Source organism: Antennarius striatus, chromosome 18 (assembly GCF_040054535.1).
Source record: "Antennarius striatus isolate MH-2024 chromosome 18, ASM4005453v1, whole genome shotgun sequence".
Taxonomy (NCBI): domain Eukaryota; kingdom Metazoa; phylum Chordata; class Actinopteri; order Lophiiformes; family Antennariidae; genus Antennarius; species Antennarius striatus.
In genome coordinates, this window is record NC_090793.1 from 942,627 (window position 1) to 968,314 (window position 25,688).

Sequence of the window (25,688 nt, forward strand, 5' to 3'; positions counted from 1 at the left end):
GCATCAGAATGCCGTCTATCAAGCCCCGCCCTCCCACTTCCTCTTCTTCAGTCTGGTCTGACAGCGGCGTGACGAGTCTCCGCCCCCTCCCCCTTACTCCCCCCTCACACTCACCTTCCTCACACCCCCCCCCCCCCCGACTCTGTCTGTCTCACTTCATTTCTCTTCATCTCTGTCTTCAATTCCCTTCAGCTCTCCTGTCCACGGGTGTGTGTGTGTGTGTGTGTGTGTGTGTGTGTGTGTGTGTGTGTGTGTGTGTGTGTGTGTGTGTGTGTGTGTGTGTGTGTGTGTGTGTGTGTGTGTGTGTGTGTGGTTCTGCTTTGTGTTCTTGACTCGTTTCTGGTCATTAACAAAACCCCGTCTCGGCGTTACTTCCTGGTTCGATCTGATTGGACGCTGCTGTTAACCCTTCGTGTCGGAGGCTCTCCTCCAGACGCGACGTCAGTTCTGATCCGAGTCGGGTTCAAACCGGGTCGATGATGCAACAAGTGGAGGCGAGCAGATTGGAATGCAACCTGCTGATCAAATACCCACAATGCATCTGGAACGCATGTTCCTACTCCAAGACATCTGTCATCTCATTGGCTGTTGATGAGACGTCCTTCACACACACACCTCAAAACACCTGGCGTCAGCTGATAGGATCTGCAGAGCGGCGCCGGTGCCTCGGTCACGCAGCGGCGAGGCAGCGGCGCGTCGGGTAAATATTGAAGCGTGGAGTAAATATTGAACGGCTGATTGGCTGAGAGCAGCAGACGCTCCAGAGGGGCTGATGGGATTACTAAACAGCCCCCGTGTCCATCACAACCTTTTCCCAGAAGCCCCTGCTGCAGCAAATCACAACCCCCGATCGCCCCCGTCACCTCGCCGCTAGAACAGGAAGTCATCTCCACCCAGCCTTGACCTCTGATTTATTCTTCTGATTGGCTGCAGATGGACAGGCTGGGCGACGCCCACATCCCGCGTCCTCGCCGTCAATTCTGAGACCCCGCCCCCTGAGGACGCCGAGGTCAACGTGTGATTGATGTCCAGGCGCTTTCGCCACCGTCTGAATCCGTTCAGGTTGAATAGAGACACCTCATGGAAGCCCCGCCCCCTTCATCGCCACACGGGATCAACCAGCGAAGGCGTGACCCGACTCGGCATCGACAGCGTCCGTGATGTCGTCTGTTCGTGCGGCACAATAGACGCCGTCTCCACCGGCGCCGACTTCTGCTGATATTGTACATGAATGGTGAAATGCATTGTGGGTCTGTTAGTTCACACAGTCGCTGCAGAAGCTGAGATAAAAACAATCATTGGGCGCCGGCGGATCCAGATTTGATAGGATTGTTCAGCAAATTATACGATTCACACGGCGGCAGAGAATTATTCTATTATTCCAGATCGCAAAACGCGACGGAGAAGAATCGGAAAAGAAGAATAAAGAAGAAAAACATTATTCCAACGCCAACGACACTAAAACCCCTCGCAAACACATGGTAAAGAACGAGATGCGGTCTCGCTGATGTCGTATCCATCCGCCAACACGCAGTAAAGAACGAGATGCGGTCTCGCTGATGTCGTATCCATCCGCCAACACGCGGTAAAGAACGAGATGCGGTCTCGCTGATGTCGTATCCATCCGCAAACACGTGGTAAAGAACAAGATGCGGTCTCGCTGATGTCGTATCCATCCACCAACACGTGGTAAAGAACGAGATGCGGTCTCGCTGATGTCATATTCATCCACCAACACGTGGTAAAGAACGAGATGCGGTCTCCCTGATGTCATATCCATTCGCCAACACGCGGTAAAGAACGAGATGCGGTCTCACTGATGTCGTATCCATCCGCCAACACGTGGTAAAGAACGAGATGCGGTCTACCTGATGCATCCATCCGCCAACATGTGGTAAAGAACGAGATACGGTTTCACTGATGTATCCATCCAAGCAGTGAACCAATCATCATCACCCGCCTCACTTTGCCTCATTTGCATACGATCTGGATGTTTTAGTCTCTGCAGCCATGAAATCGTCTCCGTCTGGTTGGAGGCAGAAAGAAATGCAATTTCATGTCAAAAGATTAAAAATCCAAACAAAAATAAACAAATAAATCAGTGAATAAATAAATAAATAATACATAAATGGATCCAGAGGCAGCACCTGACCCGGACAGAGGAGAACTTCATGTGAGTCAAACTTCTCCAGAAGACAGAAGGCTTCAGCGTCCGTTCAAAACAAACTTTATGCAGTAAAGCTCCAGTAACATATTTCCAGGACGAGTGTGTGTGTGTGTGTGTGTGTGTGTGTGTGTGTGTGTGTGTGTGTGTGTGTGTGTGTGTGTGTGTGTGGCCTACATTTAAAGCCACTGGCGTCCTTCAGCGCTGCTTTTAGCTCCTACCCGACTGAAGGCCTTTTAGAAACTGGATCTGAAAAGGGCACCGGCGTCCCCAGAGGCGTCTCCTGCATCGACACGCAGATCTGACCAATCAGAGCGGAGGGAACGTTTTCCGACGCTCCTCCTGCACCCCCCCACCCCAACCCCCAGGCTCGATTCCAATATCAGGAGGCTCCGCCTCTGCAGGAGTCAAACTGGTGCATCAACGCCAGTTAGCGTCAGTTTGGGGTCGGTTAGCGTCCAGAACGTCGGTTTAACGAGAAAAACTGACGCGCTGTAAACAAGCTGGGCCAATCACAGCCTGCCACGCCCCCCTGTCAGCCAATCAGCTCTCTCTCCACCTCCCATCAAATCCCCTCAGCAGGAGCTCATGTTAGCAATGTTAGCAGTGTTAGCAGTTCTAGCAGCGTTACTAGTGTTAGCAGTATTAGCGGTGATATCAGTGTTAGCAGTATTAGCAGTGTTAGCAGTGCTAGCGGTATTAGCAAGGTTAGCAGTATTAGCAGTGTTAGCACTTTAGCAGTATTAGCAGTGTTATCACTGTTAGCCGTATTAGCAGTGCTAGCAGTGTTATTAGTGTTAGTGGTGTTATCAGGGTTAGCATTATTAGCAGTGTTAGCAGTGTTAGCAGTGCTGGCAGTATTAGCAGGGATAGCATTATTAGCAGTGTTAGTAGCGTTGACAGTGCTAGCATGTAAATGTCATAAGCTGCTCCTGAACGTCACACTTCTGCGTCTCATAATTATTTCTGACACTTCAAACGTCTTAAATTTCCTTAAACTTTCCTTCCATCAAAACTTTATTTTATTGACTTTATATTTCCTGTTTTCCATGTTTTCCCGTTTCCTGTCAGGAGCTCCTCCTGCCGGCTGCTCCGACTATAAATGCAAAGCTGCTTTATAAAACAGGCAGAAACAGTTCAGCCCCCAGAGAGACGAATAATAGAACACGGGCTGTGGTCTGGATGGGGGGGGCATCAGCTATCTGGTGCTTTAGTCTGATTAAACAACGACCCCTACATTTATAAAACATGAGACGAACACAAGTTTAGTTGGAAGAAGTTGAAAATTTGGGAGAAATTTCCTGATTAATGTCGATATTTTTTATCCTCATTTTGTTTTTTACTGAACGTTTCATTAAACTTTGGTTTAACGTGTTAAATGTTTTGGGCAGCGGATGATTCATAACTTCATCTACAGTACTGATCCATGATTCATCATTTCCTGTTTAATGACCTTCAGTGACCTTTGGCCCCGCCACCCCTTGCATTACCTATGTTGGCCATCTCGGGCACGGTGGCGCTGTAGGGGCCCTCGTCGAACACGGGCGGGTTGTCGTTGATGTCCTGGACGCGGATGATGAACTGGGACGAGGGCTCCAGGGCGCGGTCGGTCTGCCGGTCGGTCGCCGTGGCGACGAGGCGGTACTCGTCCTTCTCCTCGCGGTCCAGCGGTTTGGTGACGTGGATGTTCCCCGTCTTCTCGTCGATCACGAACACCGAGCCTGCCCCCTCGCCGCGCAGGACGTACTTGGTGCGCCCGTCGTTCCGGTCCATGTCAGTGTGGAGCTGGGGGGGGGGGGGGGTTGGGGGGGTAATAAGGAGGTGGTGGGGGGGTAAAAGACGAGGGTCAACACAAGTTAAAAGTGAAGTTTGCTTTCTGGAGACGGGCGGCGAAGACAAAACAGATTGTCCCCCAGGATGGGGGGGCGATTTAAACACAGGCAGACAAAGGAACCAACCCCCCCACCCCGCCTCCCATCTCCTCCCCCCTCCCACCCGGAACCACATCATCCCAGAATGGATGGATGGACGTCGCTAATCAATTATCCGCTAACGAACGGGTGTGAATGAAGGCTGGGGTGGGGGGGGGGCACGCCGTATCGATCGGAGGCCCCTTATTGGATCAGAGCCCGGTGGGACGGACCTCATGCAGAGAAAGTTAATATGAGGGAAGGCTGCCCCCCCCCCCAGCATCCCGATTCCATCTCGTTACGGCGCCGACGTGGGGTGAATACCGACCGATTAGCTTAGCTCCGCGCCGGCGAGGAGGCGTGACATGTGACTTTAGAGGAAGAGGAGAGAGAGGAAGGAGGATGGAGGGGCACGGGGGGGGTTCAGCCTGAGGAGCATTGTTGCATGGCAACAGCGAAGCACATCTGCAAAACCAAACGGGAGACGGATATGGCGAATCAAAATGTTCATTTACTTAGGGGGTGGGGGGGGGGCGCGGCGCCGGCATTCCAGGGGGGGGAAACGATAAGTATGGATGCTGAGGCTCTTGTTTACGGCCGAGGAACCAATCAGGAGCTGAGATCGGCTGAGAGCTGGAAGCTAACGGCATGAAGAAGTTTCACCTTCACAGCTTCGCTTCAGGAGGAAACAGGAAGTAGGAGCGGACTTCCTGTTTAAAAGGTCAGAGGGTAAATATATAGTATATAATAAATATAATTATTTTTAGTGCAACTGTAACGTTTGTAACTTGGAGTACATTTAGTTACATTTATTTAAATGTACTAGTTACAATTATTAGTTACATTTATTATTTAAATTTATTACATTTATTAGCTTAATTTAGTTAAATTTATTAATTACACTTACTAGTTACTTTTATTAGTTACTTCTATTAGTTACTTCTATTAGTTACTTCTATTAGTTACATCTGGCCCTTTGAGGAGAGCCATTTTGATGATGTGGCCCTCGGTGAAAATGAGTTTGACACCCCTGGTCTACCCCATCCATTGGCTTCCTGTCAAGTCCTTATAAGGGCAAAGGGCTGGGGGGCGGAGCCTATCCCAGGTGGAATTCTCCTGTCAAACACTATCTGCATCCCTGCAGAGCGAAGCCAAACCGGCGGTGTCCCGCCAGCAGAGGGCGACGGGTTCCTCTAGGCGAGCTCCATTACAGGTTTGTTTAGAAAAGGAAGGCCGCCTCAGAAGAGAGGTCAGAGGTCAACCCACCAGCTTCAGACCAGGCCACAGATATTTCCCGGCGCAGCTTCTGGAGTGTCGTTCATCCGAATGCGCGACCGGATCTCATTTTTCACTGTTGGGCGCCCCGGTGGGCGTGACGCCTCATAACTCCTGGATTTCATATCCTCCTGAGACGCCGTCAGACACATCAGGAGCCAAACAATATGAACCGGCGGCCGCGGACGCCACATTCACCGCCGCGTCACCTCGGCGTGGGGAACGATTCCGGCGCGATAAGCCCCCGCTTCCATCTCCCCGGTGCCGGTTGTGTGGGCAACAAGCAGCCTCCCCCGACGCCTAAATCTCTTCAATTACTTATATTATCATAAGGTAATACGCTTATACTCATATACTCAATTTCACATTTTTGCAATAACCATAAATCTGTGAGCGAGGAGGAAAAGTAGTCCCTGCCCGCCCCTAAATCACTAATAACTAATATCCATCCACACAGTCTCACATTTCTGCTGCACAATAAATCATCAAAACACCAGCAAAATGTGTTTTCACCACAGCTGTGCATTAGCCTAATGAATGTGGATGTTTACCGTGTGTGTGTGTGTGTGTGTGTGTGTGTGTGTGTGTGTGTGTGTGTGTGTGTGTGTGTGTGTGTGTGTGTGTGTGTGAGGTCACAGCAGCCACCGGCGGACAGGACACACCTACAGCTACAGTCGTGTTATTGGCAGCCAGGTTTCAACTCCCAGAATGCACCAGGTGGAGCAAACCCGCGGGCAGGTCTGAGAATACCCCCCCACACACACACACACACACACACACACACACACACACCTCCTGTGTGGAGACATCAAAGGAACCTCCAGGGCAGCGGGGGCGACACCAAAAGCCCCACCGGCCAATCAGATTCCACGCTGAGGTTAGGTGGGGGCATCGCCGGAGGCGGGGACTGAGTAAGCATGGGGGGGGGTCAAATAGGGAGGTGGGAACGGGGGGTCAGCCAATCAGCTGGAGGCGGGGCCACCGGGTCACTGAGACGTCTGAATAGCCAATCAGGAAGAAGCAGCAGAATTTGGGACGTGGCCCACGAGTTCAGTCTGTGTGTGTGTGTGTGTGTGTGTGTGTGTGTGTGTGTGTGTGTGTGTGTGTGAGTGTGTGTGTGTGTGTGTGTGTGTGTGTGTGAGTGTGTGTGTGTGTGTGAGCAGGAAGCCAAACCACGCCTGACAATTACAGCGAACTCCTCTCCAGGCTGGTGTGTGATCACTGCCATGTTCTTAACCACACACACACACACACACACACACACACACACACACACACACACACCTGTGTGAACAGGTACACACAACATCTCCAAAAACAATTTACTGACGATCGATTAGCTGATCGACGATCAATCAGTTTAGATATTCAGGTGATTTCCAAATGAAGCCCCGCCTCCTGATGTCAGATGAAGCCCCGCCTCCTGATGTTTCCTGTCACTGGGTTCAACGGGTGGGGGAAGGGAAGCGGGGCAGCGGGGGGGGGGATTCCATTTTGTTCTGCTCTTCCTCAAATGTCACGGAGACCCTGGGCGAAACGCCTTCATCACTCGCCATCGATTCAGCCACCTCTTCATGGGTCCAGTGTGTGTGTGTGTGTGTCTGTGTGTGTGTGTGTGTGTGTGTGTGTCTGTGTGTGTGTGTGTGTGTGTGTGTGTGTTCCTCCCACTCCCTCACAGAACATGTATTATTCACTATTATCACACGTCTTCTTCAGCGCTGAGCTTTTAGCCTCCGAGGACGAAAGTCTTTGATTATAATAATCAGCTGATGCGTGAGGGTGTGTGTGTGTGTGTGTGTGTGTGTGTGTGTGTGTGTGTGTTAATACTGGTCTCTGGTGGCACACACACTTCATATTTTTAGCTGAAGGAGACGTGGCGCGGCGCGTGGAAAGGCCAACTCGCCCACATAGATGCCACGGCGTGCCGCCGCCGCCACAAGGAGTGTATGTGTGTGTGTGTGTGTGTGTGTGTTTACTTGTCGTCATGTGTGTGTCAGTGTTTACACGCTGCAGCAGCGCCCTGTGTTTGTTGATCAAACGCCTCCAGGTGTGTTTGTTGTTTCACTCCTCAGAGCGCTGACCGCTGAGTCTCCTCCCCCCTCCTAGGGGGCGCTAAACAGAACCCCCAAACAAACAAATGTCTTTTCCCTTTAAAACACGCTCAGACAGACCATATATGGACACATCACTACCAGACAGACCATATAAGGGCACATACTAGCAGACAGACCATATATGGACACATCAATACCAGACAGACCATATATGGACACATCACTACCAGACAGACCATATAAGGGCACATACTACCAGACAGACCATATATGGGTACATTGCTAGCAGACAGACCATATATGGACATATCACTAACAGACAGACCATATATGGGCACATACTGTACTAGCACAGACCATATATGGACACATACTAGCAGACAGACCATATATGGACACATACTAGCAGACAGACCATATATGGACACAAACTACCAGACAGACCATACATGGGCACGTCGCTGGCCCTTTAAGTGGCTTCCAGACTTTCGTTTCCACTCGTCTGGTTCTCTCCTGGGGGGTTCTGACTCACGCGTTCTTTTCTTTGACTTTGACTCGGTCGTCTTCCCTCGGAGGAACTTTGCTGCGTTTAAGCGAGGAGCTCATCACACATGCTAATCGAGCGCTAACGCTAACACCGGACGCTTCCCGCTGATGAAAGCGGAGGGATTGGCTTTGATATGAATCATGAATATTGAACCCATCCCCCGACCCGGTCGGCTCCAGACAGGCCGCCTGGGGGGCTCGCCGTCCGGCGTGACTCCTCCCCCTCCTCGCCCCCTGCTCCCTGACTCCTTCAGGGCCACAAGGAGAAGCGGAGAGCACGGTCCAGACCAGCGCATAAATATTATCTCAAGGTCGCAGCGGCGCATCAATTCCTCACGTTCCTGATGTCGCTCCGCCAGGCGCCGGCTGAACACCGTATTTCTTGCTGCTGACACGGTTAACCTTGAGGGGTCATCCTCGGGCGGTAAACCGGCTTCACGCTTCACTTCCTGTCGCATCAGGATGTTGAAGCGGCGCGTGCTTCACACGTGTACCAGCGGCGAGCAGGAAACGGCGAGCAGGAAATGGCGTGGACGGCGTTCTTCTCTTCTCCAAGATGAAACGTTCTCACGCAACGAAGAACAATGCTTTAAAGTCAGACGCTCACTTAGCAGATTTGTTCGACATTATCCTGAGATGAAACGCCAGCCATGAGGGGAGGGGGGGAGGAGAGGGAGGCGGGGGGGGGGATGGGAGGAGAGGGAGGGAGGCGGTTCAGGTTCCTTTGAATCTTGTCTTTAATAGACGACACTCACAGTCCTCCATCATCCGTGTGTTTCCTCCTGTGATCACGCAGCCACACGCGTGGGCGAGACACACACACACACACACACACACACACACACACACACACACACACAACCAAAACCCCGTCTGTCCCTGGGGTCGGATACCCGACGCCGCCGTTCATCATCCTCTCCTCTTCCTCATGTATATATATGTATATACATGTGTATATATACATATGTATGTATATGTATATACATGTGTATATACATATATATTTATGCATATACATACATATATATATAAACACACACACACATACTGTATATATACAGTGCGTTCCAGGAATTATTGAATTCCACAATAAAACAACAATTTATCTCATTATTTACGGTAATACTAATAAGATAATGAAATATATACATATATACATGTATTTAAAAAAATATTTTAATAAAATTTATATATACATGTATAAAAAATTGTATTTTAACAAAAAATTGTAATAAAAAATATTTATATATACACACATATATACAGTGCGCCGTCATTCTTTGCGGTTAACGTGTTATATACGTATGTACCAGTCTCTCCCCCCCCCATCCCTCCCGGCTTCAGCAGTCTTTCATCTCCCGCTCCGTCCCCTCTCTTCTTGTTCTTTAAGCCTCCTCACCCGTTCCTCCCCTCCTCCATGTAAGCCATTAACCTTTCCTCAGCCCCCCCCCCCTCTCTATCTGCGACCCATTAGCGTTGCCCTCGCTGTGCTAACACTCCCTTTCTTTTTTAACCTCTCATGCACACCGTCTCTTCATCCTGCGTGGTCCTCCTCCTCCTCTGTCTAGTTACCCCCCCCCCAGAGCTGGAGTTACTCTCTAATTGCTGCCCCCCCCTTTGGCCCCCCACTGTGTTTGGACCTGGAGGCTGAATGACTCCTACAGGAGGAGTGGAAGCTGAGCGTTTGCTTTAAGACGCCTTTTATCATTATTGATGAGCTCCTCCTGAAGGTGTGTGTGTGTGTGTGTGTGTGTGTGTGTGTGTGTGTGTTTACACTCCTGTCGGCGTCACACAATCACACACACACACACACACAATTCCTGCCATATGTGTTATGTGTTTGGAAATGTTCCCCAAACTGAGATCAAACGTGTGTGTGTGTGTGTGTGTGTGTGTGTGTGTGTGTGTGTGTGTGTGTGTGTGTGTGTGTGTGTGAGTGACCTGCTGGAGTGGGAATGAAAGGCTTTCATGATTCCACTTGTCCACAGCAAACACAGAATCAACCCAGCAGCCCCCTCCTTCATGTCTCATCAGTGCTGTGAGTGTGTGTGTGTGTGTGTGTGTGTGTGTGTGTGTGTGTGTGTGTGTGTGTGTGTGTGTGTGTGTGTGTGTGTGTGTGTGTGTGTGTGTGTGTGTGTGTGTGACATCTGAACACACAGCTAGTGTCAATATCTAAAGAGATGAGAGAACAGACGACAGGAAACAGAGGAGTCCTGCCCTCAAACAGAATACTACATGTCCCATCATGCATCTAGGAAGGGCTCCGGTTTGAAGTCCCGCTCCAGGTAGGAGTCATGGGGTTACTGTTTTCAACTGTAGGGTCATCCGCTTAAAAGATAGAAGAATAAAAGTGATCAATACGTAGATCATCACGATCAATCGATCATATATATGTCCAGAACAACTACAATGTTTTACTTTATTCACACATTTCAGGGGTCGGTCCAGCAAAAAGGTAGCTAGAGACAGCTAAAGGCAGCTAAAGTCAGCTAAAGGCTGCTAAAGGCTGCTAAAGGTGGCTAAAGCTAGCTAAAGGTAGCTAAAGTTAGCTAAAGGTAGCTAAAGTTAGCTAAAGGCAGCTAAAGTCAGCTAAAGGCTACTAAAGGCTGCTAAAGGTGGCTAAAGCTAGCTAAAGGTAGCTAAAGTTAGCTAAAGTCAGCTAAAGGTAGCTAAAATCTGCTAAAGGCAGCTAAAGGCAGCTAAAAGTTGCTAAAGGGACCTAAAGGTAGCTACAGGTAGCTAAAGGCAGCTAAAGGCAGCTAAAGGTAGCTGAAGGCTACTAAAGGCTGCTAAAGGTAGCTAAAGGCTGCCAAAGGCTGCTGAAGGGAGCTAAAGGTAGTTACAGGTAGCTAAAGATAGCTAAAGGGAGCTAAAGGTAGCTACAGGTAGCTACTGGTAGCTAAAGGTAGCTACAGGTAGCTAAAGGCAGCTTAAGGTAGCTAAAGACAGCTAAAGGCCGCTAAAGGCTGCTAAAGACGGCTAAAGGTAGCTGAAGGCCGCTAAAGGCTGCTAAAGGCCGCTAAAGGGAGCTAAAGGTAGCTAAATGTAGCTAAAGGCAGCTAAAGTCCACCCTCAACAACCACCTGTCTCACATCTGGACACGTCCTCTGGTTATATGACGAATGATTCTTTAGCACACAGTTTTGGACCAAACCCTTTCGGACTGCTAGTAGCATTTAGCATTAGCATACTTTACAAAACGTTGTGATTCGTGACGTAACAAAGTCAAATTGACGTAAGACAGAAATCAATCATTTCAAGTAATCTGAGTTAAAGTACTTTTTTCCTTGCGAGCGGCGATGCTAGCGTTAGCATCCGGCGCTCACACATCTCCACACACACCGCCACTTAACTCCGTGTGACAGCGTCCTTCCTGTCGTTGCATCACGCCGCTGAAACCCTTATTATTATTATTATTATTATTATTATCATTATTATTGTGCTAGCATGTGAGGGCGTGTTACCCCCGGCGATGGCGGCGAGGAAGGAATTATCAATAACAAGGAGGTCAATAACGGCGTTATTTATACATCTTTAGACGCCTCGGGCTGCACGAATCCTTTAACTCCAATTTTGCTGAGCAATTTTTTAGCAGCGAATGCTAATGAGTATCTGGCGCTAATCACCTTCTGATTATCTGGAGTCATTCGGCGCCACTCCAGGAATCATCAGCCGTACCCGACGTATTTAATTAGCGCTTCACGTGAACGCCTGCATGCTTTATATTCACACGCCTCCGCAGAGACAATGGCGTTAACACAGATGGATTTCACCAGCCATGAATTATGCATGCTCATTTGGATGTTAATGATATGCTAATGATAACAAATAGCCCAGGTCCACTTCCTGCCGCAGCGACCAGCTTCTTCCTGTCGCCCCGCCGGGTGTTGAAGCGTTTAAAGGTGAAACGGGGCGTCAGGAGTTTCCTGTAAGTCACGTTTCCTCCCCACATGAGGTGTTAGCGTTTCAAGCGCAGAGCGAGGACGAAAGAAACGCTAATCAGGAAGTGTTTTTTTCTTAATCCCGGCTCTGCTGAGGCGTCTTTTCTCCTCCAGAAAAACCTGTTTCTTCCACACGAGCTCTGCAATCACTTGAAACGCCATCACAGACCATGTGACAGCATCAATTAAATTCACAATTATCACGGGGCAAAGACGCCCCGGCGTGAGAAACTATAGTAACGCAGCATCGTCTGGCAGTCTGAGGGTGTGTGTGTGTGTGTGTGTGTGTGTGTGTGTGTGTGTGTGTGTGTGTGTGTGTGTGTGTGTGTGTGTGTGTGTGTGTCTGAGACGACGATAGAAAGTGTTGATGGAGAGCGGAACACTGAATGTGACCGTCCTCTTCCTGGAATGTTGATGCCCTCTCTGGTCGCCTCCTGTTGAACTCTGAAGAAATAAAACATCTCAGTCCACGAAACCCCCGGGGTTTTACTTTAGTCAGACGGATCAAGGGTGCGTCCAGCTACAGGCTGCTAAAGGCAGCTACAGGCTGCTAAAGGCAGCTAAAGGCTGCTAAAGGCTGCTAAAATAGCTAAAGGTAGCAAAAACCGGCTAAAGGTATCTGAAGATTGCTAATTAATTAGTTATACTCTAAAAGTAGCTCAAGGGAACCAAATGAAGCTAAAGGGAACTTAAGGTAGCTAACAGCAGCTAAAGACAGTTTGCTAAAGGTAGCTGAAGGTGGCTAAAGACAGCTAAAGGTTGCTAAAGGCAGCTAAAAACTGCTAAAGTTTGCTAAAGACAGCTAAAGGTTGCTAAAGACAGCTAAAAACTGCTAAAGTTTGCTAAAGTTTGCTAAAGACAGCTAAAGGTTGCTAAATGCAGCTAAAAACCGCTAAAGTTTGCTAAAGACAGCTAAAGGTTGCTAAAGACAGCTAAAAACTGCTAAAGTTTGCTAAAGGTTGCTAAAGACAGCTAAAGGTTTCTAAATGCAGCTAAAAACCGCTAAAGTTTGCTAAAGGCAGCTAAAGGTGGCTAAAGACAGCTAAAGGTTGCTGAATGCAGCTAAAAACTGCTAATGTTTGCTAAAGGCAGTTAAAGTTTTCTAAAGGCAGCTAAAAACTGCTAAAGTTTGCTAAAGACAGCTAAAGGTTGCTAAAGACAGCTAAAAACTGCTAAAGTTTGCTAAAGTTTGCTAAAGACAGCTAAAGGTTGCTAAATGCAGCTAAAAACCGCTAAAGTTTGCTAAAGACAGCTAAAGGTTGCTAAAGACAGCTAAAAACTGCTAAAGTTTGCTAAAGGTTGCTAAAGACAGCTAAAGGTTTCTAAATGCAGCTAAAAACCGCTAAAGTTTGCTAAAGGCAGCTAAAGGTGGCTAAAGGCAGCTAAAGATAGCTAAAGGCAGCTACAGGTAGCTAAAGACAGCTAAAGGGTGCTAACGGCAGCTAAAAACTGCTAACGTTTGCTAAAGGCAGCTGAAGGCGTCTTTCTCTTCTATTCCATATCAAAGGTTTCGGAGCTTTCTAGTCCTTTGACATCAGAGGAAACACTTCTCCTGACGCCGTCACCGCGTCCTAAACCCTCCTTGTCATCACAGACTAGCGAACCCACTCCGGTTCTAGTGGAGGTTTATCCCGACTGGATCGGGGGGAACCCGCAGGAGCCACCAGGCGTTCGAGGCTCGACACACACACACACACACACACACACACACACACACACACACACACACTCCATCACGGCGCTCTCCATTAAAGTCCAATCAGGTCTCGATAGCAGGAAAAACAAGGCAGTGCGTCCGCATTGATCTCTACCCATAGTGCACCGGTGCACAGCAGGAGATTAAACATTCATAAGCGTATTTAGATCTATAAGAGCATTATTCATGTGTGCCGCCACTCTCTAATACAGCAGGGCACTAATCACACACACACACACACACACACACACACACACACACACACACACACACACACACACACACACACACACACACACACACACAATAGCATCCTGGGTGTGTTCCAAGTATCAGCACTATCATATGGGCGTGTGTGTGTGTGTGTGTGTGTGTGTGTGTGTGTGTGTGTGTGTGTGTGTGTGTGTGTGTGTCCTGGCGTTGTTCCCTCCTTGAGTGCCGTACGATGTTCTGGCATAAATACCTGCTTGACACACAGATTGGCTCTAATGGTTTTACACCAGGTGTCATCTGTTAGCTACACCGTGGCTAACACCGTGTTTGTATGAACTTTATTAGCAGCGTCCTCGTAGCATCGTGCTAACGTTTGTTCCTTGTTGGTTCTGCAAGCTTGGGAGTTTCAGTTTAGCGCTAATGTATTCTGTGTTAGCGGCCGGAGCGGCCCCTTTAAGAAGGTGGTCATGTGACCGAGGCAAGCATCTTGTTTAAAACTAAACATCGTTCAGAATCACACACACACACACACACACACACACACACACACACACACACACACACAGGCATCTAAATGAGCTCGACGACCACAGCTGGGTTCCGACCTCCTTCTCGCCTTGGGGGGGTGGGGGGGCGGGGGGAGCAGTCGATGATTGTAATATATTACAGTGCAGAGTAATAGGAGATCAGGCCTGAGCTTGTTGTGTTGTTGGGGGGGTCAGGGGGGGATGATAAATCCTGTCAAAGCAAGAGTAAATCAGTCTAAATGAAAGAGCATTAGCATTAGCATTAGCGGGACCTTGCAGACCTCCATGCATGACGGAGGACAGCTGACAGGTCTGACCTACCAGTAAATGAGGGAATACTCCTGCTCTCTGCCCGGGGGCGAGAATCAATGCTGGGGGGGGAGTGAAGCTATTAATTCTCCTGGATATATCAATTCCCGTTGGGGGGGAGCGGATCGGTGGAGATCATGACGAGACCCGTGGGCCGCTGTGATCGGGGGTTTTGTTGCGCCTCGGTTCTCCATTGATTCATTAAAGCTTCTGTGGCTACCTGGAAGGCGTCGCGCCGCGGCGAGGTAATGTAAATCAATTCCAATCGCAGGTTTATGTCGGCGCGCAAAAAACTTTGTGTAACTCCGAGGCTGATTGGAGGTCTTTAGGGGACCGGGGCCTCGCATAACCCCCCCGTAGGGGTACCTGAAATATTCATAAAACACACTCAGAACGCTTCTGTTTCTGTTCCCTTACCCGTCCGATGAGCACCGGTTCTGGTCCGGCGTATTCTTCAATCACGAAGAACTGGTTCCAGATCCAGCTCCTCCTGCTGCGAGATCGAGGCCCCTGGTAGTCCGCCTCCTCTTCGAACACCAGGCCCTTTCCGTTTGCTGCGGAATCGAAGGCGGATTCGGCGCCAGGTGCCGGGTGGAGCCTCAGGACATGACTGCCGTTGATGGGTTTGTCGTCTTCATCTTCGTCCGGGTTCTGGGCGGCACTGAGGTCTGTCTGAGCGACGTGAACCGACTCCGTTAATGGGTCCCTACGGGATTCTGCTGACGCGCTTCCCAAGGGTTGCGCTGTAAGCGCCGACGGCGGGGAACCGTTCGTTTGGGAAGGTGCATAAGGTGCAAAGTGTTTTGTGGATGTAAATGGCGGTGGTGTTTGGCTCGTTATTGCTTCCTTCTCGCCTCGAGGTGTTGACGGCACACGGACAAGATGTTTGCTCTTGCTCTCGCCGCCGTTGTCCTGCCCTTTGCTTAAAGCTGGGGTGACATCATTCGGGGGGTTGGCGCCCTGCTTCGGATTGATGGTGGCGGGGCTTACGTAAGGTAACGCGGTCTGATTATCAAATCCAGCGTGAACCTGAGTGACGGCTGTATCTTGTCTCGACAGTCTCTGGGCCTCCAACTGTTGGTGATTAACGTCAATCAGATCGCGCTTCCTGCTCCGGCTGGCCTTACCCGGGTAGCTCCGGCTCGGGAGGCTCTGCATCTGCGAGTTGACGATCCTGACCAGGTTGTCTTTGGACAGCAGCTTCAGAAGTCCGTAACTGCCGGTGAAGTTGAGCTTCCTGTTCGGGTCGATGTTGAACCCCTTTCCTGGTACTCCTGTGGTATGGATGCTCAGATCCGGTCTGGTTCTGGATCTGGATCCCGGTTTAAACCTGGTCCTGTTGGCGTGTAAATCCGGTTTGTGATGGAGGGAGAAGGTCTTCTCCAGCTTCCCGGTTCTGGAGTTATTCCTCACGTTCTTCCCATCCTGGTTGAGCTCCTTGCTGCCGGTGAATCCGTGCAAAGTGGCGTCCTTCCTGTTGACAGAGTCCACCTCCCGCTTGGGCTTGAATGCTCTCCTCTCATTGGCTACAACCGGGGCGGGACGACTTTGTAATATTTTAGTATAAGGAAACGCCCCCGCGTCGCCCGCCTCCTCATAACCAATCAGGTTCCTGAGGGCCACCACAGGCATGGCGTTCCCATCCATACTCGAATCCCATTGGTCCACAGCTCGGCTATCTCCTACCTTCACCATGCGGGACACGCCTACTCCTCTCCTGCGGACGATCTTGTTGGCATAGCCCCCGAGCCCCTCCCACAGGCAGAGGCAGACCAATAGGAGCAGGTTTCTTGGACTCATGTTGTCTAACGGGAGCGAGGTTGGCCTTGTCTCGCGGTCGTCTTCATTCTTCTCGTCGGTTCTTCCTCTCCTGTTCCGCCCGGTCCCTTCACTCGTCCTCCAGGCGGGTGTCAGTCTCTCCTCCCTTCTTCTCCCCGGCGCCTAATATCTCCCTTTATCTCGTCAAGACGTTCTCTAATGCCCCCCTCCTCTCCAGAAACGTCTCATTCGGTTTCGGCGAAGAGGAAGAACCGGACGCCCTGAGAGGAGAGATAAAGATAATTGAGTTAAAACTTCGATCGTCGCGCCGCCGTAATTAAAAGCGGAGCAGGAATGGACAGTTGGAGGTTTTCACCGAGGACAGAGCAGCAATCACCATTTTCACATGGGGGGGTGGGGGCTTTTAATGCTATTAGACAGACGGGGACAAAAGCCATCATCACACTCCTTCGTGGAAAACTCCCGATGGGAAAACTCTCAAAGGAAACGCATCGACGGCGTCCAACTGACTGCGTGATCGGTTCCCCACCGGTCTCTGATTGGTCCGTCAGGACGTCGATACGGACGCATCGGATGCGGACGCGCTTAGAGGAGCTCCGAGCCTCGAGCGATGGGAGAGGCTCAAAGCGCCTCCGACGCCGACAGCGACTCTCGTAGCGAATCAGAATGTCAGATATCAATCAGAACGCTTCTTTAAAGATAAGATCGGACGCACATCACACCGCAGGCACTCCAGCGAAATCAGCGCGGGATTCTGGGAAGCCGATAACGCCACGATTTGGACGATTGCCTCCACATAAAAGTCATTTATTACCGCTCGGGCAGGAAAGGCAGGAAAAGTCTCGAGTGATTAAGATTCAAAAGGAAGTCGAGTTTATGTCACGAGAAACAAAAGAACGTAATAATATGAGGAATAATACACACACACACACACACACACACACACACACGAGATTAGCTTTAGCATTAGCTGCAGATGAACCTCTGCTTACATCAGTTCCAGGAGTTGCGATTTAAATTAAAAAACTGAACTTTATTAACCAAAGTATTTTAATAATATTTGGTTAATATGAATCTATTTAACAATTACATTTTTATTTTTTACTATAGAACAGAATAAAAACGTCTGGGTCACGGGGGTTGCTACGGGCTAATAATATGATGTTATGTTTTATTCTGATTTGTTGTACAGTAACATGATATCAGGTGCTTTTTAACCGTATTTAATTTTTTAATATTTGTCCATTTTTTCCGTGTATTTTTTTTGAAAACCGATGACCCAGAAGGACGTAACTCGACACGACGTCAGCCGAGGTTTACCTGTTACCTATTTTATTTATCTGTGTCTTCTGGGACACACAAGGTCGTCTCATCGGGACGGTAATAAAAAAAAAAAAATTAACTGGAATTAAAGACACAATAAATACGAGCAACGAAAGCTACAAAATCAATGAAGGTTCAACGCCGGCGATCACGGCCACCAGACCAGTTCCAAAAGTTGTGTTTTCAGGCGGGATTTCAAAGCGGAGTCGATTTCACGGATGACTTGCGGAAGGGAGAGTGTTCCAGATGGGGGGGGAGGGCAGAATGGCTAAAAACTCCGGACCCCAAACATGACAAACGTGCAGGAGGAGCGGCGAGGAGCAGGGAGGAGGAGGAGGAGGAGCGCGGCGATGAAGATGAGGGTGATGGAGAGGCGGGCTGAAGTGTTCACTGAGGGGGGGTTTCTGGTAATGATGCTCTGAACCAATCAGAGTTTATGGGGGATTTATTGAGTGGCATTACCCATAATGCACCTCAGGGATGATTTTCATTCTTTCTGACGAGGGGGGGGGGGCTTCCTGTTTGTTTACGCGAAAAAGTTATCGAACTTTCTCAATCCGGTCAAGGGGGGGGGGGGTTAACCGGCGCACTCAGCGGGGTGTCGCGCTTCGTCTGGATGTACGACATTTGCTCCGCTGTGGCTCAGGCCCTGTCAGCAGGTTCGCCGGGGCGTGACGGAAGTCGGAGAACACTTTCAACCCCGGTACCCCCCCCCGTGTCCGCCCCCACCCCACCCCCCCCGGATGTCTCATCCTCGGCTTCATCCGTCTCAGCCTCGATTCCGACGCGCCGCGATGATATTATCCTCCTCCTCCTCTGTTCCCGCCCCTCCCACTCACCACCTGTCTGCTCGGCGGTCTATCAATCTCCCTCCAACCCCCCCATTTCTCTCTCTCCATTGTTTCCCCCTCCCTTCCTCGCCGCTGCCCACTCCCATCCTGGCGTCCTTCGCTCTCGTCTGCGTCAATCACACGCCTGTCGCCGCGTCCCTCGCCCTCCACGCCCCCTCCCGAGGCTCCCATCAATCAGCCAATCCTCTTCCTCGGCCTCGCTTGCATCGGGAGTGACAGGCGTCTCCCACGGCGACCGTCTCCAACGACGGGCGCCGTCGCTTATTACCTCGTGCGTAAATGCGTTCGTCGTCGTCGACGCGCAGGAGGCAGGAATCGGGGTCTAACCGGGTGTTCCATCCCGGACCGACTCCGGAGGAGCATCAGCGGGGACATTATGGCGGATGCGAGGCCGGGTCGAGGTGGGGGGGGTGTTATCTCCGGCGTACAGCATGGGGAGGCGATTGGGGTGAAGCGATGACAGCGACCGTCTCTCTCCCACAGGAACTTATCAGCTGGGAGTCTGATGGCCAGGCAATCATCGCCGCCGGCGCCGTGTTAACAAGCCCCGGGCAGGTGGCGGGACGCGGCGCGGAATATCAATACGTCGTGGTCGCCAGCCTGAGCACAAATTTACAACATTTTAATGCAGGGGAAGTTTTGTCGATGTGAGGTTTTCCTTTGAGGCGCCGGAGTAGAAATAAAACTCTTCAAATCTCTCATCTCAATCACTTTTTTTTTTTTCCAAGGCTGGAATTTCACTCGGGGAAGAATTTAGGCGCCGTTATCGATCCGCGTCACCGTTTCTGACAGCGTGCCGGCCCCCCTGTCCTTGGCGGAAACCTCTCGTTACGCCGTTACCCAGGGTGTCGGCTCGTTCCGAGGCGGTTAGGAGAATGGGACGCGGCCGTTTGGGGCACATATTTCCTCATTAGAGCTTCATATAGCGTAATATGCTGAAATTATTGTTTTCATCCAGTCTGGAAGCAGCCGGGATCAGGGCGCTATTTCACGCGTGGCCTTTGCGTACGGTGGCAGGATTTCGAGCAGCATAAATAGAGATAATAGGGCGATACAGCTGGTAGCTCCTGGGAACTCTCGCCCCCTAATTAGACTTGTAGAAAACGTATAATTAAGGTATATTCTCAAAGACTTTATTCAGCTTCTTTTTAAGTTCTGTACATTTCCGGCAGGTTTCTTCGAGACCTGATTAATCTAACGTAATTTCCCGTTCCTCAATCCCGCCCCAACTTAAATTACCGTTCCAGGCAAATCCTCGCCACCAACTCCGAAAGATTTAATTACGATTCACCTCACTGCCCGCCGTCCGTCTTCCTTTGCTTTCCCCGCCCCGAGCAAGGAGATGTGCAACACGCCCACGCCGACCGACGGCGAACAAAACCGTCACGCCTCGCGACTTCAAGCCCCACGACAAAACACCCGACAGAAAACCTGTTCTCTAACTATGCAGATGTAAAATAAAACAGCCGGACTCCAAAGCTGCAAACATCCAACCTGTCAGCGGAAATTCACAACGACAGTCCAAAAAAGAATGGTGAATACTCCACACAGTCTTGAACACACATGGAAATCCTCGTCTTAGTGCTTGTAAAGCTCTGGGGATCGCCTCTCTGGACACATTGAAGTCAAAGAGAAGAAAGGCAGCAGTCTCTCAAGCCCGCGAGCAGAGAGAAAACAGCCACCCGTAAAGAATTATGCAGCGAGTAACAAAGACGCACTCCAGAGAAGAGACGCCGAGACGGACAAGAAAGGGAAGCGCTGGGATTGGGGTGGGTGGAGAGGGCGGAGGAGGGGCCGGATGCACCTTGGAAGGTGGTTTCATGTGCAAAGCGGAGTAAAAGCAGCACCGTCCTCGCCTTGAACCCCGGCAGATTAAAGCAGGCCTGTCGGAGTTGGGAGGTGGGAACCAGTGGGATTCTCGTAGGAATCCTTTCTTCACACCCGTGGCCTCCTTGACACGCCAACAGGAGGCGCTCTCTTCCCTCAGGAGAGGTTTGCGTAGGTGTGGTTGACAAGGACAAGAGACGGTCAACTCGTCTCATTTGGGTGTTGGAGAATTCAGTCGGCCCACCGGTGAAATTACCTCTAAAAAGAGTCTAACAGAGCACTGATGGTGGAGGGTGGTGGTGGTGGTGGTGAGGGGGGGTTGGATTTGCCTGGCTTTCAGCTAGATCAATGGGGTTACATTAACATCAGGAGTAAGAGGCTGGTAAAACATCAGGAGAGAAATACTGCATGGAAAACAAATGTAATGGTCTGGTTTGAAGTGGTTTCTACAACAAAGACAATAAAAAATTGTTTGGCCACGAGTCTAAACTCATTTCTCTCGCTCTCTTTCTGAACCCAACAGGTTAAGACAGATGAAGGCTTGGGTTCGGGGTCTAATCGGGGGTTTATGTCTGTTAAAGGCAGCTTTTTTTCTTTTCTTTTTTTCTTGTTTGTTCATAGATGATTGTTCTGGAAATTAAAGAGTAGAGTAGGATCTGCAGATAAAGCCAGAATAAACAATGAGGAATCTTAAGAACAGCTCTCAAACCTACGAGGACCTGGTGTAACCGCCTCCAGCTCCGGTATATACATTACAACGAGCCCCTGCTGCTGCTTTATCTTAGGAAACAGTATATAAACTGTGAGAGGTGCCATAAAGATCAAATAAATCTCGGCAGGAGACGGCCCTCAGAATCACAAAGCCAGTAGGTCACCGCTGGGACAACAATCACGGCCCATATTTTACTGTCTTGGCAAAGATTCAAGCAGTTCTCAGTCCGATTTGTCCGGTCGGAAGGTAAACGGGTGGCTGATATACCAACAGTGACGGCGCTGACCCACTGAACACCGCTGCTGCTGGATTTTCACCCTTCTGGCATTTTAATGCTATAAATTATGCACTAGTAGCAGAGTCTGCTCTACTGGCAGAGATGCAGAAATTCACATCGGGCCAGTGAGGATAGACACTCGGTAAACCATCTGCCAAATAGTTCATGAGTTCGTATTTGCGGGGTCTGGTCAGGAATAGATATTACCCGAAATCTTTAAGACTTCTACAAACCAAAACGACGAGAATAAACAACAGGTCGACTAGACTAGAACAGGATTCTCTGGATTCTATTCAACGTTTGAGGAATCGGTCGCCTGGACCCACAAACAGTTGCCTGGAATTCTGCAATACCTAATCCTTCACTTATTCGCGCTTCAGGATGCCTGGCGTCACTACATCGTGGATTTTTAGTGGGTAGTCACGTGATACCGTACGCACATGCTACTGGCTGACAGCATTCAGAAGTGCACTGCATTCTGAGACTTACGGATAGACTCTAAACAGTCTATCAGAGTGTAGGAAAAGGTAAGACAGATAGAAAATGGTTTAATAACAGTATGGGGAGGGGTCACAAACGTTTAAATTACTGTAAATAATAAAATAGTTCATCACTATATCGCAGAATTTTGTTATTTGCGGATGGTTCCTGGAACGCATTAACCACGAATAATGAGGTATCATACTGTACATCTGAAACATTTTACCAAGACGTTGCTTCCGGTTAAGGAGGGTTTGTAGGTAATACCAGTAAAAAAAAGAAGATTCTGACTTTTTAAAATATCAAGACAAGACCAGAAAGAATTACTCAGAAATACTTATCACCGTTAAATGATTCGTATAGCAACTGGCCCACAGCAGAATGAACTCTGGCCAACTCTATATGAATAGCTGTGACGTGCAAATCCTCACCATAATTGTGTTTTCCTGCCTCAAGGCATCGCCTAAGTTTCTAATCCGTGTGTAAATTTGCTGAGAAGCCGCCATAAGACACGTCCAAATGACAAAGGCCATTAAGAGTATCAAGGGGAAGATGCTCGGCTTCAGATATAGGCGACCGTCCAAAAGAAATGACCCTGTGATTATATCTACTGTGGATACAGCGTTCCGTACGTGACTGCGGAATTAATTCGGTCTCAAACGCAGCGTGTAAAACACAGTTATCCTAATGGTCATCTCGAATAACAAGTAATACGAGATAATGTTCATTTCACGCTGGATGGTCCTGCATCATACGGCTATCAAAAGCATCATTATGAGACTGGAATAGCCGTCCACATCGCTCTACCTTTAGCCTCCAGCTGACTGCCGGTCGGCTTCAGCGATCTCCGTAAGAAAAAGGTCAAGGGGGGGTGTTTTTTTCACGCGCTTCGATGCCAACATCTTCTTCAGAAGCAGCTTGCCATATGCTCTCAGAACGGTGAGTCATCACCTGCCAGAACCGTCAAGGCAATGACACCTGATGCCCATCACGCCCGACTCCACGCCTGACTGGCAGCGCGGCATCAAAAGGCTAGCTTGATCCCGTCAGCACGCTCGCTGACATTTGAGGAAGAAGTACAGACGGACATTGTCCGATCCAGGACGCGTGAAGACCACGTCCGCCGAGGTACCAGCAGGAGGAGAAAAAGACGGTTTTCACCGAGAAGACTACGAAATCCTCGATGGTGAAAGATCTTTGTGACTCAAGCTCAGATGACACTACCTATCATCTCAGGGAGCCGCCGAGCATCATGGGTCAGGTTAATAAAGGTAGTCTTTCAGCGGGGAAGAGAGGCACTTAACCATGCAGCACTTCAAGACGTTTTGTCCAAAGTTTAATTCATGACTCTTTCCCTTCCACCTCGAATGTTTACCTTTCAAGGATGTTCCTTTCAACAGGCGGCAATGCTGGACAAGAGGCTGTTGAGAGGACACGCTGGTGGGGGGGTGAGGGTGCTGTTTCAAAGATGAATAAACACAACACTCCCAAGGTTGCCGGCAAAAAATTTGTGATGCATTGCCAAGGAGGAGATGGCGCATTATCGAATAGCGCCAAGGCTATTGGCCAAGGAGGAGGGTGAATGATGACTTCCAATATTCCACCTTAATCTGCGCCATTCTCTTTTCAATTTTCATTTAAGGATCTTTTTATGCCCGTCATCCATCCGGGCGGGAGACGGGTGAGGAGAGAGGACCTACTTTTAATGGCCGTTCTGACAGAATCGTTAAGTCTCTGCTCAGAAAACTTTCTCTGAACGTGTTCTCCGCCGTAGTTCCGGCTTTAGTTCCTCCTCCCGGTCCCCCCCAGTGGGAGTAGGGAGAAGAAACAGATGTGTGATATTCTGATAATGAAAGAGCGTTTGTTCAGCTTGAGTGTGGTCGTTCCCCCGGGACGGAATCAGAGGAAGCGTTTGACGTTGATTTTTACCGTACCACCAAGGTGCGGTAGGTACATTTGTTTGCCACCAAAAACAGATCCGGCGTCTCCATCGAAGGCGCCGTTGGTCGCGTCAATTGATGGCGACTTCTCAACCTTGATAGTCGACTCATTCCAGGCTAGGACTGCCCATCCTGACGACTTCATTGCGTCCCGCCGTGGTTCGCCCTCCCCACGTCTGGGTCGGGTGAACATTGTTCAACACATGGAAATGGAATCCTTTACTGTCACAACTTTTAATCCCCCTGGATGACGCCGCTAACTCCCAGCCTCATTAGCATTGGTCCCCCGTCGCCTCTTGATACGACTTTCCAGCTCACAGGTCTTCTGCTGTTGCGACAGTATATCTTTGTGAGTCTAATGACGTCGGCCCAATCTCCTTTTCATTTTTCTTTTGTCTCTTTCCATTTGGGTCAGTTTGTTGTTTTGTTTGTTTTCTCGGGCACAAACAGCCGATCGCGGCGTGTTTGAGGCGCTATCTCTGGCAGGTTACATCACCAGGCCACCGCGGGTGAGGACGGGATAAAGGATGCTGTTTCTTTTGGGGGAGGACAGTCTTGGCAGGAACCTCTGCTACGTGGGCAAACACTTCGCTCGCATCCGTGGTTTTTTTTTTAACTTCCCAACACTATTGGTTGGTTGTTTTTATCAAGACCTACTTATATTCTCGTTTAAAGACGTCCAACGAGGAAGGTTTCGGAGCTGCTTGTCTCCGTGACGGATTGCAGGGCGACGCCAGATATAAAAGTTTAGAAGCGTTATGAATTTTTGTGGGGTGCGTTCACGCTCTTTGGGACGTTCTGGCGCCGCTCCAGCGACGGGGCTGTAAATTCTCAGATGTGTGGGCGTGATGGACACATCCATGCGCCATCCCACCGTCGTGAGGACCACGGGAGCGAAGGTCACGTCTCGTCTACCCCCTTGAAGCCTCGCCTGCCTCCCATCGGGGGCGGCGACAGCAGCAGAATCCGCAGCGGGAGAATCCCCTCCTCCGCCCAGCGCCTTTGTCTCTAATGGAGAGCGTGGATGGCGGGGGCCGCCGCCGTCAGAAAAGCCCCGTGTTCCTTCCATAAAAACCACATCGATGGCCGTGGAGAAGCTTACAGCCTAATCCGGCATGACGGATTGAGTCTGCTGCAGCACTCGCTCCCTCGCTTGCCTCCACGGGTCTTACTAAAACTTCTGTTGCAGCAGTGTGTGTGTGTGTGTGTGTGTGTGTGTGTGTGTGTGTGTGTGTGTGTGTGTGTGTGTGTGTGGATTGACGTGCTTTGACTCCAAACATTCCCGCGCAGCAGAGATCTGCATCGCCGCCCCCTAATGGCGCCTATCTTCGGTTTTTTTAAAGGATGCACCTTCATCCGTCGTTCTCCAGCCGCTCCTCCGGAGAGCTTTCACTCGCCATCCGACTCTTCAACCGTAGAGACAAAATGAAAAGGATCTGAAAAAGGTGAAGAGGAAGCCGAGCCGGCCTCTCTCCACCACGACTTGACGGTTCAAAGAGAATATGGCCGCCCGTTTTTGCACCAAGCGATGTGAAACAGGAAGGACGGGATGCAAAAGCGGGGGGGAATCCCGATGGGGAGGCCCGGACAGGGATACGGATGACCTGGATTCCACGTCCGCCCTCCTCGCCGCAGATTAGCGCGCTCTGGTGGAAACGCCTCGGACACGAAGGACGCCACCGGCCTGATCTCCTGTCACTCCAGCTCCGTCCTCCATCCCTCCTCCATCGCATCCACTCGTATTGTTTTTCTCTCTCCCCCTTTCTCTCCCCCCTCTCCCCCCCGCTCTCCCTGGGTATTAAGCATTCAAAGATCCTCCTGTGGCATCTGGGGGGAGTTATCACCCCATCTCTCTCTCCTTCCG

The 25,688-nt window shown here is 50.0% G+C and overlaps 1 protein-coding gene across 1 annotated transcript in view; it reads right to left on the minus strand.

Annotated features, from left to right (window-relative positions):
* Window positions 1-15,179, minus strand: part of LOC137612372 (cadherin-24) — a 55,625-nt gene extending 40,446 nt beyond the window's left edge. Inside the window, exons 1-2 of the mRNA XM_068340866.1 lie at window positions 15,053-15,179; window positions 3,655-3,949 (exon numbers count right to left, since the gene is read on the minus strand). Of these exons, the coding sequence (XP_068196967.1) occupies window positions 3,655-3,937 (283 nt within the window). The 5' untranslated portion in view covers window positions 3,938-3,949; window positions 15,053-15,179. The remainder of the gene's footprint in view (window positions 1-3,654; window positions 3,950-15,052) is intronic.
* Window positions 15,180-25,688: the final 10,509 nt, after the last annotated feature.